Source organism: Raphanus sativus, unplaced genomic scaffold (assembly GCF_000801105.2).
Source record: "Raphanus sativus cultivar WK10039 unplaced genomic scaffold, ASM80110v3 Scaffold0463, whole genome shotgun sequence".
In the NCBI taxonomy this organism is placed as follows: Eukaryota; Viridiplantae; Streptophyta; class Magnoliopsida; order Brassicales; family Brassicaceae; genus Raphanus; species Raphanus sativus.
In genome coordinates, this window is record NW_026615781.1 from 20,447 (window position 1) to 36,651 (window position 16,205).

General features: G+C 41.0%; 2 protein-coding genes across 4 annotated transcripts; both read right to left on the reverse strand.

Moving 5' to 3' along the window:
• Positions 1 to 5,552: 5,552 nt before the first annotated feature.
• On the reverse strand, positions 5,553 to 13,453 carry LOC130502237 (uncharacterized). Of its 3 annotated transcripts, none has more exons than XM_056996995.1 (9): positions 13,009 to 13,453; positions 12,823 to 12,886; positions 7,908 to 8,531; positions 7,431 to 7,832; positions 7,059 to 7,343; positions 6,674 to 6,976; positions 6,172 to 6,576; positions 5,829 to 6,089; positions 5,553 to 5,734 (listed from the first exon to the last, which is right to left on the reverse strand). In XM_056996995.1, the coding sequence occupies exons 3-9, from the start codon at positions 8,517 to 8,519 to the stop codon at positions 5,729 to 5,731; spliced, it is 2,274 nt and encodes a 757-aa protein (XP_056852975.1). In that variant the 5' UTR covers positions 8,520 to 8,531; positions 12,823 to 12,886; positions 13,009 to 13,453; the 3' UTR covers positions 5,553 to 5,728. The 3 variants fall into 3 exon arrangements, with proteins under 3 accessions (XP_056852975.1, XP_056852974.1, XP_056852976.1); XM_056996994.1 differs by having other exon boundaries at positions 7,908 to 8,534; XM_056996996.1 differs by lacking the exons at positions 5,553 to 5,734; positions 5,829 to 6,089; positions 6,172 to 6,576; ... (2 more) ...; positions 7,431 to 7,832; positions 7,908 to 8,531 and adding an exon at positions 10,209 to 10,746 and having other exon boundaries at positions 10,838 to 12,886.
• Positions 8,866 to 10,327, reverse strand: LOC130502238 (uncharacterized). The gene is made up of 3 exons (XM_056996997.1): positions 9,753 to 10,327; positions 9,557 to 9,662; positions 8,866 to 9,475 (listed from the first exon to the last, which is right to left on the reverse strand). The coding sequence occupies exons 1-3, from the start codon at positions 10,187 to 10,189 to the stop codon at positions 8,870 to 8,872; spliced, it is 1,149 nt and encodes a 382-aa protein (XP_056852977.1). The 5' UTR covers positions 10,190 to 10,327; the 3' UTR covers positions 8,866 to 8,869.
• Positions 13,454 to 16,205: the final 2,752 nt, after the last annotated feature.

Sequence of the window (16,205 nt, forward strand, 5' to 3'; positions counted from 1 at the left end):
CATTCAGGATCACAGAGAGAGTGGGCGCAGTGGCATACAAGTTGGATTTGCCATCAGCAATGGATGCATACCACAATGTGTTCCATGTGTCCCAGCTAAGGAAATGCCTATCCGAGCAGGATGTGGTGTTGCCTGAGATTCCCAAAGATCTTGGTAAGAACCTAACCTTAGAGACAAGGCCGGTTCGAATCATAGATAGGGCAGAGAAGGCAACAAGGAAGAAGACAGTACCTATGATCAAGGTAGTGTGGGAGAGTAATGGCAAGGACATTATCACTTGGGAAACCGAGGCAAGAATGAAGGCTGAGTATCCTGAGTGGTATGATCAGTATGTTAGTGAAGATGCACTTGGTCTGGATTCGAGGACGAATCCCTATCAAGTGGGGGAGACTTGTCATGTCCCCGATCCTAGATAGGATCGGCCGGATGGACCATGGTGCGAGGTGATGCACCAAATCAGGTCTAATGACCTAAGACAAGGCGTATCATGGTCCGGGAAGTGGGTTAAGGGTATCAGAAGGCTGAAACTTAACCAAGGCAAGGAAGGTTCAAGCTTAAGGAAGCTGGACAAGGGTTTAGACAGCTGGCCGAAGTGTGAAACAAGCTCGGGCAGCTAGGATGAAGTGTGAGGGAGCTCACAGTAGCTCACAAGAGTTCTGGTCAGCTCCAGTAGCTGGAGTGTTAGCTCACTCAGCTGGTGACACTGGTGGTCAGCTCATCTCAGCTTGGAGGAGTGTTATGAGTTGACATGGTGTGACCGGACCATGAGCGGTTATGGTCCGGTGAGATGGTGGTGCGGTCCGGATGGGACCAGATGGGTTTGGTGATGAAGTCAGGTGCTTGGCAAAGTGCCAAGGGTTAAAGATCGATGCCAGGGAGCAGTTGAGAGGCAGTTGAGAGGCGGTTGGACCAAACGGATGCGTTGGATCCATTTGCGCCCATTCGGCCAATCACTCCCACCCGTTCGCCCAAAGGCAGTTATCCACGCCTTTGTCTATAAATATAGACCTTGGGCATCGATATTTGGCATCAGACAAAGAGGGGAAACTCTGCCAAAATTGCCAGAGAATCCAAGAGAGAAAGAGACCGGCGGTTTTACTTATTGGCCGTGTGAGTGTGGTGGTGAATTGTTCTTGACCGGCGACCAAGGAAGTGTTGTGGGAAGGAACCGTGTGAAGATGGATACAAGAGGAACCGAGAAGGCTAGTGGGAAGGATCAGAACCCATCGTCGGCCACTCCTAAGGTTAGTGATGCTAACCATTTACCATCGCCATGATCCGTGGGTCCGGATGGATGGTCCGCATGGACCAAGTGATGTTGGTTGCATCCGTTCTCCCTTTTCTCTCATCCTATCTCTTTTATTTTATATCTTGATGTTGTCCGTGGGTTTAAAACTCATGGTCGGACCCTCAAGGCATGGATTGGTCAGTGTAATCTCTCCATGGCCTTGGTTGGGCATGTAAGGCTGGATCCCTGACTTCCGGTTGAGGTTTGGGGATTCCGACTTCATATATCTCTTAATTGGGATTTATCATGAATTATCATGATGAAAGGATAATTTTATATCACTGATTTAGAGGTGGTAAGTTATGGCCATGGGGGCGGGTCTAGGGTGAGATCGGTATGATCCGGACCTGTTCTGTGTGATCTGACTTGACCATTCTCTTAGTTGTGAATTATCATGATTTATCATGATGTTTGTATAATTTTTAGAGGCCTATCCGAGTGGGTCAAGGTTTGGGACAGAAACTAGTTCTAAGGGACTTAACCATGCATTGCTAGACTTGTTGCTAGGATATCGGTTTGATTGTGTATTTGATGGGTTTTATATGATTGCAGGATCTGGTCAGGATCGTGGGAAAGCCAAGGAGCTGTGAAGACTCAAGACAAGGATGGATGTGTGATGTGTGTTTAGATAGTATGAAACTTATGATAGCCTATTGTGCAAACTGATTGATATTACTACATTGTATGGATCACATGGTTTATATTAATAAAATGAATGTTTATCTTAGCTTCCGCATTGCTTATCAATTGTATATGAACCTCAGATCACTTGAAAATGACTTAGAATTATTTGGACATAAACCGGCCAATTGCACTTAGAAGTTTAGGTTAAGGCCGCGGATCAGTTGGGTCTTGGGATCCAGGTTCGGGTCTTACACACTTGGGCGTATAAACCCCTTATCCAACAACTCTTCAAGTTGTTTCTTTAACTCAGCCATCTCAGCTGGTGCCATACGGTACGGACTTTTGGACATTGGGACCGTTCCCGGTTCTAGTTCGATCATGAACGGGTCAGCCCTGTCAGGAGGCACACCCTGCAGCGCCCGAAACACATCACTGAACTCTTGAACCAACCGAATCCCGTCCGGGCTACCACCCCCTACAACCTCCTTAGTGCTAATGGTCGCCAACCAGGCCTCACAACCACTCCTCAGCATACTTTCCACTTGGACCACTGAGACCACTAAGCCACCCGAGGTTGGTCGGATTCCTTGGAATCTGATCGGGGGTCCACACCCACTCTCAAACTGCACCCTTCCTCAGTGACAATCTAAGGTGGCCCGATTCTTTCCAAGCCAATCCATCCCTAAGATCACTTCATGATTCTTAAGGCTAACCACTACAAGATCCACAGGCAATGCCCTCCCTTCTATCATAACTGGGATATCCCTTACTAGGCCTTGTGATTGCATCCTTTGGCCTCCGGCCGCAACCACAACCCCAGGATCATCCCCTGAACCAATACAAAACAATCCTTTCCCAATCATCTCTGGACTCATAAAACTATGTGAAGCTCCAGTATCAAATAGGACATGTGTTTCCACACCACCAATACATAAGGTCCCTACAAAGACCCCATCTAAGTTCCTAACCATTCTAGGTTCCGTACCATGCATAGTTCTAAATTAGAATTTACCAGTGATTGCTTTGAATGGCCCTGTCTCATCCACATCTTTGGACAGCTCATAAACCCTTGGAGTTGAGGTCTGACCCCGGTTCTGATCCGGCCTGCTACCCCCACTCCTGTTCTTGTTCTGTCCATCAGCTTGTCTTGGACAGTCCTTCTTGAGATGACCCTTAAGACCACATGTATGGCAAGTCCGGTCACCTCCCACGTTTGGGCACTCTCGAGCAAAGTGTCCCATCTTACCACAACGAGTGCAAGCACCCATGGCTCTCCAGCACTCGCCATAGTGGTTCCTACCACACTTAGAGTACACATGCTTACCACTTGAGGTTTTACCCTCCTCAGCCTGGTCCCTCTTTCTCTTCCGGTCACCACTTTGCCCAGGAGCCACCACCACACTCTTCACCTTGTGCTTAGCCTCTTCTGCAAGGTTAGTCTCCATCATAGCCATCCTCTCAACCAGTTCAATCACATTGAAGAAGGTCCGGACCACTACAACAAATATGTGTATTATTAGCATCCGAAAAACGCTATCATATCGTTTTCATAGCGTTTCGAAGAACGCCGTGACAGCCGCAGCTATAATAGACCCCCCTCCTAGCGTAGCGTTTTTCGCGTGCTGTAACAATTTAGAGATATTATAGCATTTTTGCTTTGTTATATTAAACTTATTTATAGCGACTGGTTTTAGCTATTTTAAATATTTATGTGGCAGTTTCTGTGTGCTATAAAATATTTTCTTATGACAATTATTTTTTGTCATGGATTACGTTTTTGTAACTCAGTATTTTTGATCCTGTAATAGCAATGTACGTAAGCCATTGGAAAGATTAATACAGCATTTTTCTCGTGCTGGGAAGTTTATATTCATAGCTAACACTGAATATACGATTTTTTCTATATTGACACATTTGTTGGTTTGATTTACTGAATTTTGTTTATTTTTTGGGTTATTGAAATGCAAAATATTGGAAAAAGGAGAAATGAAAATAAGATTTTTTAGTAATTGTAACGAAAATAGAAATATGGGAAAAGCATTATGATGCTGACAATTGATTAATCATATAGCAAAGAAACACATACATAAACAACATACATAAACAACAATTAGTAATGACGGCCAGACTTGTTTCGTGAGGACTGTCCTTGTGCTTGTCGTATGTGTCTCATAAGAGACGAGTTTCTGAACATTGGGTCGATGTCTTCTTCAGGTTCCTCAATGCGTGTCAAGTAGCCAAGAGAGCGTCTGTACTCTGCTCTGGTTATCTCCTCCACATCATTCCCGCCCCTGAACTCTGCTCTGGTTATCTCCTCCACATCATTCCCACCCGAGGACTGTCCTCGTTGTTGTTCTGTGTTGAGTGCTTCTTGTTGTGGTTTTTGTTTTTGGAGTAGTTGTGGTCTCACTCCAGATGCCGGCAGAGCACATACGATGATCTTCCTTCCTTCCATTAGATTTCTAGACTGTAAAGTTAACACAAGTTAGAACTGTAATTGATATTTGATTATGAATATCTTAACTTAAAATGAAAACTTAACAGTAGTTAGATAGATCTATACGGTTACAATACACATAATTTGAAGAAGAAATAATAAATCGAAGATGATATTTGAAGAAGAATAAATGGAAATCGAATATCTCTGACCTTTGAAGAAGTTCCAAACCCAGATCTCTAAGGCTTCGAATCTTTAAGGATCTGTTAAGAGTTGTTACCTTTTTAATTAGAGAAATGTATAATAATCATAAGGATGAGTTAAATCTAGGGTTTAGGCGTTAGAGGGCGCAGACCTATTGATATGGATGAGTTCGATGGAAACCCAGAGAGTGAAATCGAGGTTGCTTAAGAGAGATTCATGGTTGTTTGAGATGGAATGGTGATGTGTAGACAGTGATTAGTGGTGGGTCGAAGTGGGCTCGTGGTGGCACAGAGAGAATTGCGGTTGTTTGAGATAACTCTGTAACCTAGGTTGCGGTGGAGAAGGAAGGAGATAAAAGACAAAAACAATTGTGAACCGTTAGATTAACATTTACGAACGGACATGATTAGAATCCTTGCCTTAAAATAATCAACCAATAGGAAGAGAGGACGAGGATAGATGGATGGTGGATTATGGGCCTTTGATCTTATATCAAATCGATGGCTACTAAAAAAAGAAGAGAAATTATGTTTCTGGGTATTTAAAATTATTTTTAAAATATGTAAAAAAATTGTAAAAATTTATAATCATGATTTTAAAATATAAATCTAATTTTAGCATCAATTTGTCAAAATATAAACCACAAAACACTTTAACTACACCAATATACCCTAATCCTCAAACTCAACACTACATATGCTAACACTTTCACAACAAAGATAATGTGGAAAGGGGAACTACATCATATGTTTTGTGATTAACATATCATTTTGTCTTAGTGTGTGTTATAGCATCTTGAAAAAGACCTGAAAACTATAAGTGGAATAAACCTTAAAAGAAATCTCTAAACCTAATCACAAAAAAAACATGAGAATCCTAACCCCTATCATTACCCTAAATTGAAAATAGTGATTTTCTAGCTGAACCAACAAATGGACATTTAGTTTATTGGGCTTTTGTAAAATTGAAATGATAAAATGGATCAAACACAATAACATAAAGTCTTAATTTAGTAAAATCATCCAAACCATACATAGATTAAATTTTTCAACCGAGTACATGAAAAAGAGAAACACACGAGTCATTGAAATACAAAGCCATGTTCTGAAACAGCAAAGAACAAGAACTTAACTAAACAGGAAACACCAAGTCACCATGCTCCTTTTGGTCTTTTGTCAAACCTGTAAATAAAGACATATAACCTTAGTTTTTTACATTTTCATACGGATGCAAGAGAACATGTGAGAAAGAACGCAAAATAAACACAACTCTCACCGTTATAATTTTATCCTCTGGCCAAGCAAGACAGCTGCCTAGTGCATCTTCCATATACTCGATCTCCGACGAAGTCCTCCACACAGCTGCATCTTTCACCTTGACAACATCCACAAAGACTCTACAAGCACCAAGCCCCAATGCCTGAAAGTGGACAAGATGCTCAGGATTACTCGAAGACCATCGTCCTTCAGCGACGACGACATTGTTTCCAGATATATCCAGCAGCTGGATTTTTTGATTTGGCTTGAATTTGTTACGCTGGAATCACACAAAGCAAAATCGAAGCCAAAATTCAAGCATCATCCCAGAACAAATCAACTAATTGAAGAAAAGAAAGTACCTCAGATCTGCGTAGAGGAGATGCTGGAGTAAATGGTTTCTTAGGAGCTGGTGGTGTTAATGGAGACTTCTGATTCTTAGAAGATGAACTCACTGCTTTAGAATCTGATTGTTGACGACGAGGAGAATCTGTCATATCCGATTCAAACACAACGCAATTTGCAGGCCATGCTACATAACAGTTCATAAAATCCTCCATAGTTGTCTTTCCTACAGTAGGCCTCCATATGTATGCCGTTGGGTTTAGGACCTCATCAACATAAACTTTTACTGCATTAGGACCAAGAGGGAGTCCATTGACCAATGATTTTGGTTCTTTTGTCTGCCATCGGCCTACAGCAACCACTTCCTCCTTCTTTATATAGTCCATGAGTTTGCATTTGTTAACTGAACCTGTGAAGGGGCTCTGCCAAAGACAACAAAGACGGGATAAAAAGGACTCAGAATCATACTCATGTATAGAGAGAAAACATAATCAGCTACAGAGGGAGAAGAAACTTAACGTTAGGAGCATTGTCCTCTGGAATGAGACCTGCTGTTGCAACAATACAGTGATCAGAATGCCATGCAATCATTTCGCCAACTGCATCCTCCAAAGTAAACATATTCTGTGCAGGGCGCCATAAAAAGGTGTCTGCTTTTATTGCAGTTTCAACTAAAACCTTCACCGCGTGAGGCCCTAAAGGAATCCCATTAACTAACTCATCAGCTTCAGCTGAAACCACCCTTCCCTCAGCAACTTTCACATCGACAGAAGCCCAGTCAACCAGATAACACTTGGGAAGTGATCTGGTATTATTTACACTCTACATGAAGAACAAGCAATGTCAAACCAATTCATATATACAATTCCATAGATAGAGTAAGGCAGATGAACTCAATTCATACCTGGTTTTCACTGACATCAGTTGCAGGTCCCTGATTATTCATTCTGCGAAGGGCCTTCTGTAAATCATTAACCTGTTCCTGCATGTACACCTGTTTTTGTTCCATTGCAGCGATATAGCTGTCCTTAACCTGTAAACAATTCAATTTGGTCATGCTAATGCCTCTGCCCATCGCCCGCAACCGCCCAGGTTGATCAGGTCCCAATATCTGAGATAGCATATCATGCTTTGGATTCGTTGTCGTTGAATCGGCATGACCCTCAAGTTCGATCTCTGATGCCTTTTTCTGGAAAGACATTAAAATTTCAATAACCACAAAGCAGCAACCAGCCAATCCAACTTCTTAGAAGCAATATGAAAGATTAAAACTTACAATCTTTTCAGCTGCATTAACATTGACAGGAGTACCATCCTTCTTTGTTCGTGATTTCACCCAAACTCGTAGCCTCGACACTTTTGATGGATCTTCGCTAGACTTGACCAAATCTTCTCTCAGCCTGACCATGCCTTTACGGCCGCAGGTGTGAGGAATCTGCTTCTGTCTTCTTTCTTTGTAAGAGTCGCTGACAACCTTAAAGGCTTGACTGGTCTTATCTCTGACAAATTTACGCCATTCAGCTGTAGTTACATTGTTTGGTTGCAGGCTCATCCTAGCTTTAATAGTTGGAGCTTTCCTAACAGATGTTACCAGACGTGATTTGGATGCTCTCCACAAACATCCCATCTGTTTAAACACAGCAACCTTTTTGAAGTCTTCGTCCAAATCAAACCTCATCTGCAGTCAGCAATGAGACATATTAAAATACAAGTTAAATGGATTGGAAGTAAAAGTAAAAAAAAATATGTTTACCTCAATAGATTTCCAAAGAACAGTCTTGATTTCTTCACTGACTTGTCTCCAGTTATCAATGATCACCGGCACATGTTCACGTACTAAGGGACCCAAGTAAGAGGATAACAATACTGAACCTGGACCACAGGGATCCCCCATATCTGTGAAGTCGACATGTTGCCGTTCATTTGGATCCTTGGCAATGTGTTTCATCTTTGTAGGTCCTCGACGTCTTTTACGTTGTGATGTACTAGCTGTGTCAGTCTGAGTCTGCACTCCATCAGCTCCAGCAACAGCTTCCTCTTCTTCCTCCATTTCGTTCTGATTCTCCTCCCCCAAGTCTTGTGCTTCTTCCTCCATTTCATTCTGAATCTCCTCTCCCAACTCCTGTGCTTCTTCCTCCATTTCATTCTGATTCTCCTCTCCCAACTCCTGTGCTTCTTCCTCCATTTCATTCTGATTCTCCTCCCCCAACTCCTGTGCTTCTTCCACCATTTCATCTGAGACTGCTCTGGTTGTTATATGTTCGATGAATTGCTCTTCATCTGCAACCTCCATTTCTACATCTGTCTGCTTCTTCGCACGCTTGGGCACACGCTTGGGCACACGCTTGTTCCTCTGGTTTCCCATCTTAGTTCACTCCTGCTGAAATAGAAAAGAGTTGGTAAGTATCAAAGAAAATCAGATGTAAGAAACAAACAACAAACAAGAATTAGATACTTCCAAAACACAAACAAACAACACGCAAAACACACTCAAAGCAACTGATCAGAAATAGATAATTCCATAACACAATTCACATACACAGATTCCTGCCCATTATCTTATATCCCACCTTCTCCAATAAACAAAAAAAATCAGATTATGGGCAGGAATCTGGAATCACAACTTCTCCAATATAAACAAAAAATCAAGTTATGGCCATCATCCAAAAAATCACAACTTATGGCCATCATCCAAAAAATCACAACTTCTCCTTTTCAAACATATATTCCTTCACAGTCAGCTCTGGCATTTCTAGATTCATCAACTAAATCATCAACATCCATGGCCACTACTGCTGGCATTGGACCAACATCCAAATGTCCATCCTCAGCATCTTCCTCACGGTATCTTCTTGTAGGCCCTCTCATAGCTACATACCAACTTGATGACTCATCTACTCTTGAGTAAAAGACTTGCTTTGCTTGTGAGGCGAGGATGTATGGATCTCTAGCATAAGCCATTTGACTTTGGTTGAGGTTCACTAGTGTGAAGCCATCTTCTACCTTGACTCCGTTACCTATATTTGCCCACTGACAGCGAAATACAGGAATGTAAAATGTATTGTAATCGATCAGCAGAATCTCCAACACTCTGCCATAGTATGTTACCAAGTCAACCATCTGCGAAGTATCTTTTGCACTTGATCTACACATAGCTGTTGCCTCATATAGAACACCACTGTTCTGGCTTTGTCTGTCAACTGAAATCGTGTGGAACCGCAGACCATTAACTATGTAACCAGTGTAAGACCTAGAGCTAACACGAGGTCCGTAGGCCAGCCATTTGAGTGTCTCGTCGTGATGGTCTGAGCTAATAGGTATCTATAAAAAGATATGTTGTGTCAATACATATGTATAGCCAAAGCCAGGAAACTAAATTGTTGATCATATTATGAGAACTACCTGCTCTTTTAACCAAGAAGCAAATTTCTGTGAATGCATTCTCCATAATATTGTTGCATCACGTCTACATTTTTCATTAGTGTCTTGTAGATGCTGTAGATGCATGCTTCAAAAGGATTCAAACAGAGTATTAGCAACTTAATAAACTAACAACCCGCAGTAACTACAAAACAAAAAGTAGCTTTGAAAGACTTACTCCACATAAGGTTCGACGATAGTCATATTCTGAATCACAGCAAGATGTACAATGCTCATATCCTTCTCAGAAAGAACACAACAAGTGCCAGCAGATATTGGACGACCTTCAAGAATAGAGCTACTCTCATACTCAGCGTTTCTATCAGGTTTCTCCTCATAACCTGTTGTTTTTTTCAAGAACTGACTGCAAAACCTAACACATTCCTCTGCGAGATACGCTTCAGCAATACAACCCTCTGGCCTTGCAAGGTTTCTGACAAAGTCTTTCAGCACCTTCATGAATCTCTCAAATGGGTACATCCAACGGAAATGAACTGGTCCACATAACCGAGCTTCCCTGCCTAGATGAACTACCAAATGCACCATTATATCAAAGAAACTTGGAGGAAAAAAACGCTCAAACATGCAGAGTGTTTCCACAATTTCCTCCTCCATTGCTGTAATTTTGTCTACATCAATTACCCGCTGACAGAGATGATGGAAGAAAGCACAGAGGCGTCGAATAGCTATCCTAACACCTTTAGGTAATAACCCTGTCCAAATTATAAATGGAGAAGCTGTTGCATCAGGACATCTAAATCTTGACTAATACAAAGTTTAAAGACTCAGTTGATACCTCTGATAGCAACCGGAAGAAGCTGTTGCATCAATACATGGTAATCATGTGATTTCAACCCTGATATCTTAGATTCTTCCAACTTCACACACCTTGATATATTTGAGCAATAACCATCCGGACCTCTGAAGTCTGATAACCGCTTGCAGAATACTTTTTTCTCTTTGCTGGACAGAGACCAAGGAGCTGGAGGAAGGTATGTTCTTTTTCCACGGGGTTGAGGATGTAAATCCTTCCTAATGCCAAGCAGTTCTAGATCTTTCCTCGCGTTAAGACCGTCTTTAGATTTTCCACAATGCAACAATGTTGCTATAAGGCTTGCAGCAACATTTCTTTCCACGTGCATAACGTCTAAGTTGTGTCTTACCGGTAGATCCTATACAAAACAAACAAAGATAATAGTGTCAAAGAAAGGTGGTGACTGCACAGGTCATAAAAACTGATATCTCTTCAGATTAGAAACATACCTCCCAATAAGGTAACTTGAAAAAGACTGACCGCTTCTTCCATCTAGATAGCTCTTCCTCATCAACTGCTTCTTCCTCTTCCTCTTCCTCTGAATCACTGGATTCATCATCCGTATTGGAGTCTGATCCAACCGTCTCATTAATCTTCCTCTTCCTTCCAGTTACTTTCACTTTTCCAAAATCATTCTTGTAGTTTCTGAGTATATGACTTATGTTATGACCACTCAGAATTCTACCTTTTTTCCCATGCTCTGCTTTCCCATCAAACCAAGCTTTCTTTCCTCGATAAGGATGTGTGGGAGGAAGACCTTTCCGGTGGGACATATAAACGTGCTTCCTGCAGTTAGTCAACCACATCGTGTCTGTGTTTTTCCCACACACTGGACAACCCATTTTCCCCTTTACTTTGCAGCCTGCGAGATTACCATATGCTGGAAAATCCTGAATGGTCCAGAGAAGCATTGCTCTTAATGTGAAAGTCGTGTGGCTGACTGCATCATACGTTACCTCTCCTTTCTCCCACAGGTGGTTAAGATCCTCTATAAGCGGTTCTAAGTACACATCAATGTTGTTACCAGGTTGGGTTGGACCAGGAATGAGCAACGACAACATGATGTTCTCCTCCTTCATACACTTTTCAGGTGACAGGTTGTAAATGACAAGCAAAACGGGCCAGCAACTGTAGTTCACATTCTTCATGCTGAAAGGATTGAACCCATCAGTGGACAGCCCAAGCCGAAGATTCCTTTCTTCAGCGGCAAATGAAGGATATCTGTCATTCATCTGATCCCAAGTTACAGAATCAACCGGATGTCTGCTTTTCCCATCAGTGCTTTTATTACTAAAATGCCACCTTAAGTCCTTTGACATGTCCTCTGACCTGAACATCCTCTTCAGACGTGGGATTATGGGAAAATACCTAAGAACTTTCTGTGGAATACCTTTCTTTACATCACCTGTGCGCAAGTTACTCTTCCATCTTGATGCATTGCATTTCGGACATTTGTCTAACTTCTCAAACTCCTTTCTGAATAGACAGCAGTCGTTCACACAGGCGTGTATCTTCTCATAACCCATATCAAAAGATCTCAAGAACCTCTTTACTTCGTACAAGGACGTGTGCAAGACATTATCCTTGGGTAGCATCTGTGGCAAAGTCTCAAGCAACAGATCAAAGCTTCTATCAGACCAACCATTCTGAGTCTTTATCCTAAAGAGTGAAACAATAGCAGAGAGCTTGCTGTGGTTACCACAACTTGGATACAGAGGTGTTTCTGCATCGGCTAGCTTAGCAAGAAACTCATCTTCTGCCTTATCTTCACCTTCAGCAACCTCACTTAAGTCACCATGCCTTAGAAACTCTTCATCAACATACGCTGCTGCTTGGTATAACCCTAAAATCTCATTGCTCTTCTCACTTGCACTGCTTCTGCTGTCAGTCCCTGATATTACTTCTCCATGGTGATACCAATCCTCCCTCATTTTGTAACTCAAATCCATTCCCCTAGTTACTAAATGATCCACAATAACACTGGCTGAGTGACGATCTACGTTGCGACAGTCAATACATGGGCAGATGATCAACTCAGACTCTCGCAAATCTGCAGCAACTGACCTCACAAATTCCCATGCACCTCTCTCATAATCAGGATCAGCTCTTCGGTTTAGAGACATGAAAGCATAATTTAAACACTCTTAATCACACACAAAATATAAGTTCCTATAATATATATTGTTTTTCCATACCTGTTTAGATGAACCCATGACTTTTCAACCATTTTATGTCCTAAGTTTCTAACCGATAAACCAACAAAATCAAGCAAAGCCATAAATTATAAGTCAAACATACACCAAACAGACACATTGTTATTCAAATAAGTACCAATAAACTATCAATTATTCAATCGCCAATCTATCAAATACTATAACTCAGTCATTCACTACCACCTACAAGAAACAACTTCTATTGGGTGAAAAAGAAAAACCTCAATAAGCTCCTTCCGATTTCAACTCCACTTCACTCCAAAACGGACAATCAAAAGCTCAAACCTGCAAAGCAAAAGAGAACAGACAAGAACCACAAATCAATTCGCGTTCGGTCCAAAACAATCAAACCATAAATCAATTCTCCTCACGATACAAAATACGAAACAGAACTGATTAGCTCTAACCTGACTTCTCTCCTCCTAATCTTCGGTTAAATCAAATTTTTAAAACCTGTAACAAATCAAACGATCGAATTCATCAAAGAGAAATCATATACATTTAAGTTATCGAAGGAATTAATCAGACAAAATGGAATCTGGGTTCACCGGGAAGCTGTCCGCCGGCGATGAAAGCACCGTACCGTACGGATTCTGGTCAAAGATCGGCGAGATTGAGCTTCCCCATTCTTTTTTTTCTTCGATAGTTTCTAAGTGAAGAGAAGGAGAGGCGGAAAAGGTTGAAACAAACCTTAGGTCTTTTGCATCGCGACACCACTTTACTCTTTTTAACTGAATTTTTAATTATTTTTTTACCGGGTTACTGATAAATATAGCTAGCGAGTAAATAACGCTACCAAAAATATGGGCATAACTTTTGGTAGCAGTTCGTGAATTCGTGCTACCGTGAACTGCTACCGATACCCGTATTTCTTGTAGTGTTAGCCTGTTCGGACATATGCCATTATCTTCATGATTCTTATGAAACCAGGATGAACCACGATCTAAGAAGCTTTATTTGGAACCACTAATCAGTGGAGAATAACCAGGAAGTTTAATAAATCTCATAACTGTTGTGAGCAAGAAGATATCCCACCATCTATCCAGATGATTCCAGATTAGCATGTTCGGACATGTGCCATTATCTTCATGATTCTTATCAAACCAGGATTGGGAACCACTAATCAGTGGAGAATAACCAGGAAGTTGAAAAAATCTCATAGGAGTTGTGAGTAAGAAGATATCCCACTTTCTATCCAGAAGATTCCAGATTAGCCTGTTCAGACATATGCCATTATCTTCATGATTCTTATCAAACCAGGATGAACCACGATCTAAGAAGCTTTATTTGGAACCACTAATCAGTGGAGAATAACCAGGAAGTTGAATAAATTTCATAGGAATTGTGAGTAAGAAGATATCCCACCTTCTATCCAGATGATTCCAGATTAGCCTGTTCGGACATATGCCATTATCTTCATGATTCTTTTCAAACCAGGATGAACCACGATATAAGAAGCTTTATTTGGAACCACTAATCAGTGGAGAATAACCAGGAAGTTGAATAAATCTCATAAGTGTTGTGAGCAAGAAGATATCCCACCTTCTATCCAGATGATTCCAGATTAGCCTGTTCAGACATATGCCATTATCTTCATGATTCTTATCAAACCAGGATGAACCACGATCTAAGAAGCTTTATTTGGAACCACTAATCAGTGGAGAATAACCAGTAAGTTGAATAAATCTCATAAGTGTTGTGAGCAAGAAGATATCCCACCTTCTATCCAGATGATTCCAGATTAGCCTGTTCGGACATATGCCATTATCTTCATGATTCTTATCAAACCAGGATGAACCACGATCTAAGAAGCTTTATTTGGAACCACTAATCAGTGGAGAATAACCAGGAAGTTGAATAAATCTCATAGGAGTTGTGAGTAAGAAGATATCCCACTTTCTATCCAGATGATTCCAGATTAGCCTGTTCGGACATATGGCAATATCTTCATGATTCTTATCAAACCAGGATGAACCACGATCTAAGAAGCTTTATTTGGAACCACTAATCAGTGGAGAATAACCAGGAAGTTGAATAAATCTCATAAGAGTTGTGAGTAAGAAGATATCCCACTTTCTATCCAGATGATTCCAGATTAGCCTGTTCGGACATATGCCATTATCTTCATGATTCTTATCAAACCAGGATGAACCACGATCTAAGAAGCTTTATTTGGAACCACTAATCAGTGGAGAATAACCAGGAAGTTGAATAAATCTCATAGGAGTTGTGAGTAAGAAGATATCCCACTTTCTATCCAGATGATTCCAGATTAGCCTGTTCGGACATATGGCAATATCTTCATGATTCTTATCAAACCAGGATGAACCACGATCTAAGAAGCTTTATTTGGAACCACTAATCAGTGGAGAATAACCAGGAAGTTGAATAAATCTCATAGGAGTTGTGAGTAAAAAGATATCCCACTTTCTATCCAGATGATTCCAGATTAGCCTGTTCGGACATATGGCAATATCTTCATGATTCTTATCAAACCAGGATGAACCACGATCTAAGAAGCTTTATTTGGAACCACTAATCAGTGGAGAATAACCAGGAAGTTGAATAAATCTCATAGGAGTTGTGAGTAAGAAGATATCCCACTTTCTATCCAGATGATTCCAGATTAGCCTGTTCGGACATATGGCAATATCTTCATGATTCTTATCAAACCAGGATGAACCACGATCTAAGAAGCTTTATTTGGAACCACTAATCAGTGGAGAATAACCAGGAAGTTGAATAAATCTCATAGGAGTTGTGAGTAAGAAGATATCCCACTTTCTATCCAGATGATTCCAGATTAGCCTGTTCGGACATATGGCAATATCTTCATGATTCTTATCAAACCAGGATGAACCACGATCTAAGAAGCTTTATTTGGAACCACTAATCAGTGGAGAATAACCAGGAAGTTGAATAAATCTCATAAGTGTTGTGAGCAAGAAGATATCCCACCTTCTATCCAGATGATTCCAGATTAGCCTGTTCGGACATATGCCATTATCTTCATGATTCTTATCAAACCAGGATGAACCACGATCTAAGAAGCTTTATTTGGAACCACTAATCAGTGGAGAATAACCAGGAAGTTGAATAAATCTCATAGGAGTTGTGAGCAAGAAGATATCCCACCTTCTATCCAGATGATTCCAGATTAGCCTGTTCGGACATATGGCATTATCTTCATGATTCTTATCAAACCAGGATTGACGCGAACCACTAATCAGTGGAGAATAACCAGGAAGTTGAATAAATCTCATAGGAGTTGTGAGTAAGAAGATATCCCACTTTCTATCCAGATGATTCCAGATTAGCCTGTTCGGACATATGCCAATATCTTCATGATTCTTATCAAACCAGGATGAACCACGATCTAAGAAGCTTTATTTGGAACCACTAATCAGTGGAGAATAACCAGGAAGTTGAAAAAATCTCATAGGAGTTGTGAGTAAGAAGATATCCCACTTTCTATCCAGATGATTCCAGATTAGCCTGTTCGGACATATGGCAATATCTTCATGATTCTTATCAAACCAGGATGAACCACGATCTAAGAAGCTTTATTTGGAACCACTAATCAGTGGAGAATAACCAGGAAGTT